The following is a 5,156-nucleotide window of genomic DNA, read 5'->3' on the forward strand; positions in this document are numbered from 1 at the left end:
GTGCGCGCAGCTCCGAATGTGCGTGAATGGTTTAAAACACTTGAATGTTTAAATCGGCAAGACTTAGAAACACGTGCAAACTATCAACTACGATCCGTTTTACCCCTACAAGCTAGTGAACAATTTTATATCACTGTTCAAGATAGCCCGTCGGGCAGGGTGGTGATACATTTTGGTAGCCCGACTGGAAAACACAATAGCCCCGGGACGTCGGGCTATCGATTTTGCGAGCCTTGCACCCTATTGCTCAGTGTTAATGTTAGTTAATACATTAACTATACATTTTTAGGATAGCATTCATTTTTAGCAATGATTTATGCATTATATACGAAAAATGCTTAGAGCTCCATTAACAAAAATACAAGCTTCACATTTTTTATTTTAAATAATGTGAGCCTCTTCAGGATTTCATTGTAAGTGCATTAATATAAACACAATTCCTGCTTGTTTTTACAAACTAAAGAAATTATTTTCGTAATCGGCTAAAAGGTAGTCCACAGAAATTAAACTATAAAGCAAACAACCCAGAATATTCCTCTTAAGAATACAACTGCGATTCTCTGTCCTTGAAAATAAACGGCACACATGAATAAAAAGATGCAAAATCGCCACACTACTTCATGAATATGCTTTTAAAGTCTTGTCTTATAAAATACTTCCTCTGTGATCCAATTCAATAAAAGTGTGCACCATGCACAGGTGTCTCAATATCTAATAATGAAGCGTGTTGTACCTCTTTGGCTCTCTCGAGCTCGTTCTGCATGGCCTGTTTGGAGATCTCCACCTCGATGAGCTTTTGCCTGAGTTGCTCGTTTTCATCTTCTGCCCGTGTGCGCTTGTCTTCCACTGTCTCCAGTTCATTGTGCAGACGCACAGATACATCTTTGGCCACCTATGGATGGAGGGACATGTTATATTACTTTGTTTTCAACTCTCATTAGTTAGAGAAATTAACCAATGATAACTTGTGATCTTAGATATCAAAACACATATTTAACCCCACACATTGCCTTTAAAAAAACACCTTGAGGTCCTGCTCCAGACCGCGCAGAAGCTCTCCGTCGACGTGTCCGGTCTGAGCTACACGCAGGCTCTTCTGTTCAGCCTTGCGCAGGCGGTACTGCAGGATCCGGCAGTTCTTGTTGGAGCGGTCCAGTTCCCTGCGCAGTTCCTGGAGCTGGTACACCTCCTCCTCCAGGTAACTGTCCCTGATCTCCTCCATCTCTGCTCGCAACTCGTCCACTTCATCCTAAAGCAAACCGAATCAGGATTAGAATCAGAATGCACATCAGAATGAGAATCTGGATTAAAAAAGAAAGAGGAAGAGAATCAGAATCAAGATTAGAAACCGAATTGGAACCAGAACTAGAAGGAAAATCTGAATTTTAATTATAATCAAATTCCGATTAGAGTTCAAATCAGAATCAAAAGAAAAATAAGAATGAACGGAAGCCATGAGAATCATCATTAGAATGAGAATCAATATCAGAAACAGAATGACAATTAGGATTAGAATCAGAATCAAAATGAGAATTAGAATGAAAATCAGAATGAACATCAGAATGAGAATCAGGATTAGAAACAGAAAGAGAATCAGAACTCGAACCAGAACTAAAATGACAATCAGAATTTGAATTAGAATCAGAATCAAGATCAGGGAATCAAGGATAAAATTCAGAATCATACTCATTCAGAAGGCTAATTAAAACTGATCTGATTATGGAATGAACTTGCACCGAAATTACTTTATGTAGGAGTAAACCTGAATGAACAGCAGAATGAGAATCCGGATTAGAAACAGAAAGAGAATCAGAAGCGGAATTGGAACCAGAACTAGAATGAGAATCAAAATGAACATTAAAATGAGAATTGGGATTAGAAACAGAAAAAGAACCAGAATCAGAATTGGAACCAGAACTAGAATGAAAATCAGAATCAGAATGAACATCAGAACTAGAATCGGGATTAGAAACAGAAGGAGAATCAGAATCGGACAAGAACAATGAAAATCAGAAACAGAATGAGGGTTGGAACAAAAGAAAAATAATAAATTAGAACTATAATGAAAATCATAAATTGAATTAGAATAAGAATCAGGATTAGAATCAGGTTATAAAACTCTGAATCAATGCATTCAAAATTAAGATGAACACCAGACTAAAAGCCAGAATGAGAAACCGAAACAGAATAAGAATCAGGATTGGAACTAGAATGAAAATCAGAATTAGTACTGAATTAGAATTATAATACGAATCCTCATTCAGGATTCTAATTGAACTGATCTAATTTTGCAGTGTACATGAACTGAAATCATGGTCTGAAATGGCAAGAACAACCTCCTTACTACAATAAAGAAAAAGACACTTCAAAAATGACAAAAACAAATAAGACTGCAGGTAAAGAAACTGTAGTCATCGGTAAAACCCCCATCCTGACCTGTAATGAATGACTGTCATTTGTGACGCCTCATTTCTCAGTAAATACTGTACAATGCCTCAGCGCATTCAGTGTAAACAAGGTCGAGGAAGAACGACAGAAAGGCAAGGAAAGACAGACAAACAAAGACAGCGAAAGAGAGACAGACAGTGACAAACAGCCCAAACACAATGACCTTCACTGTATGATGTTGGGGACAAAGTCATGTGACAGCAGCGTCCCGCCACATACTGTCTGGACGTTCCTGTCAAACATGAGTTATGGTGGACTAAATGATTAATGTCATACTATACTACTATAACATGGACATATTGCTGTTTATTTGATTAAATATTGACTCATACATGCTGCAGTATAGTATTACTTACAGAGAGACAGAAAGACAGAGAGACAGAAATAAGAGCATAAGCACATCTGCTTTAGGGAGGCTCCAAACACACGGTCCGGCTCTGGGTCAGGAGGGACACGGCCATTACACGCAGCTACTAAAGCGGATTAACACCACGTCTTCAGAGATAAACGTATGAAAATCCTGTTTGTGACAGCAGCCGAGCCCTGCGCATCTGACAAAAAAGATAAATCATTTATGGAATTATGCTAATTAGGTCTGCCTTCATCTACCCATCACACTGAGGGCGAAGACTGTGATGCGTTTCCTGCGGGAGTTTGAGGGTCTTTCTGATGCACGCTGGTTTAATCTGTTCTCTGTGGACTGATCTGACCTAAAAATCAGTTAAAGTGCAGATTTATGGATCTAGATCTTACTCTCCTCACAGTACCATGGTATTTTTTTTTTTATATCTTGGAGTACCTTACTATAATGGCACTGTCTTTTGATACCATCACAGCTCTTCTTGTAAGAGATGTTGCATCATGTTTATATGGTACTCCAAAGTCCTTCAAAGGCCAAAAAAATGTGCCATGCTACTTTTATGTATTTATTTACTCTGGAAAACATGTCTGTCATGCTTTAATGGACAAATGATGCTGCAGTACTGTTAGCCTAAGAGATGAAAACCAATAGGATGAATTTAATACATGGGCAAGAACATAAAGAGGGTCACCATGTGCAAAAACTAATTACAGTCTATAACTCTCACATGGATTTATAGCAGCAGCTCAACCCATAATCCTTCAGATAACCACACAAGACATAAAAAAAGTTAAATAAATTTGATATTACATTATTTATATTTTATATTATATTTATAATAAAAATCGAATTTAATAAATAAATATTATAAAAATATATAAAAAAAACATTTTATATAGAGAGACAAAAATATTTTAAATAATCTGATTATATATGTGTGTATAAATTTTTTTATAAAATAATTAAAAATATAAATAATGTTATAAATGTATAATTTATAGATTTATTATTTTTATCTTTGTATTGTATAATATTTTTATGCATGTATACACACACACAAAATAGACAACAACAAAAAAATACACACACACAAAAAACATTCAGTAGTATAGTAAATCAAAGTTCCCCACTGTACCATGGTACTACTTTACTTTTTAAAAGTTTAACCATCTCCAAAAAAAAAAAACCCTTAATTGCAGCTTCATGCTGATACTGAACATTCAAGTAGGCCTACTATTTTCCATGGTAGGCCTACTCCAAGTCACTTTTAAGAATACCGCGGTAGTACCATAGTAGCCTACATTTCGGTGTGTCGGCTCACCTTGAGGTAGTCATTTTCCGATCGAAGGTCTTCGATTTCCCTCAGCAGCTCCTCCTGGGCCATTTCCTTGCCCTCCGGTTTGAATTGTGCGTCTTTCTCGGCTTTGCATTTGTCCGCGTGCGCACCGGGCACAGGTGCAGCTCCCGCTCCTGAGATCCGAACCCGAACCCCGGCCGCCTGCTCGCTCGAACCGGAGCCGCTGCCCGACTCCGCATCGCTACTGGCGGCCTGAGCGAGTCTCTGCTCGTCGGACAGCGGCTCGGAGGGGCAGTCGGACAAATCCGAGCTGCTGTCCGTCTGACAAACGCCGCGTCCGGTGGGGACGCGTACCGGGGCCAGCCGTCCCTTGCTCTTGGCGATCTGCGGAGCGGCGGCATCAACCGCTTTGCAGGCCGGTTTCGTCTCGGATGCTGCATGCTGAGTGACCTTAACGGCCTTTTTTGTCGCTGAGGGCTTGCTGTTGCTTCTTGCAGGTGCTGATGCGGTTTTGTCCTTCGCGCCCGGAACGGTGCGTCTAGGAACGCGGCTCTGAGGTGTCACCGGCGCGGCGGACGCTGGCTGCTTGTTGAATTTGGGTGATTTTGGCACGATCGGTTTGGCCGTTCGCGAGTGGACATCCTTCAGGACGGGTCTGGCAGGGGACGGCGCGCGGTTTAACCTCTTCTTCTCCACCTGAGGATGAGGATGATGGCTCTGAGGTTTGGTGTCGGAGCCACACACACACACACACACACACCCACACACAACTACAAAAGAGACACAGGGAGAGAAACAATGTTTTATCATTAGATAGCCTATGTGTTATGAAAATAAAATAATTTCTAACTAAAACCAATAAATGCAACCGGGGGAGTCTTTAAACAATATTACAGAACAACACCATTTTACTGATGGTGTTATCAGATAAACTATGTAAATAAATAAATAAAAATGTTAAATGTTTCTAATGTACTAAAATAACTAAAACTGAAATAAATAAAACAATATAGACATATATATATATATATATATATATATATATATATA

The 5,156-nt window shown here is 39.3% G+C and overlaps 1 protein-coding gene across 1 annotated transcript in view; it reads right to left on the reverse strand.

Annotated features, from left to right (window-relative positions):
• LOC107754603 (microtubule cross-linking factor 1-like) overlaps positions 1 to 5,156 on the reverse strand; it is a 71,241-nt gene that overhangs the window by 58,914 nt on the left and 7,171 nt on the right. The window contains exons 2-4 of the mRNA XM_016571114.1: positions 4,131 to 4,876; positions 1,025 to 1,249; positions 734 to 892 (exon numbers count right to left, since the gene is read on the reverse strand). Coding sequence (XP_016426600.1) covers positions 734 to 892; positions 1,025 to 1,249; positions 4,131 to 4,876 — 1,130 coding nt within the window. The remainder of the gene's footprint in view (positions 1 to 733; positions 893 to 1,024; positions 1,250 to 4,130; positions 4,877 to 5,156) is intronic.

The sequence above is a fragment of the Sinocyclocheilus rhinocerous genome, unplaced genomic scaffold, assembly GCF_001515625.1.
Source record: "Sinocyclocheilus rhinocerous isolate Xijiao unplaced genomic scaffold, SAMN03320098_v1.1 scaffold472, whole genome shotgun sequence".
NCBI classification, from domain to species: Eukaryota; Metazoa; Chordata; class Actinopteri; order Cypriniformes; family Cyprinidae; genus Sinocyclocheilus; species Sinocyclocheilus rhinocerous.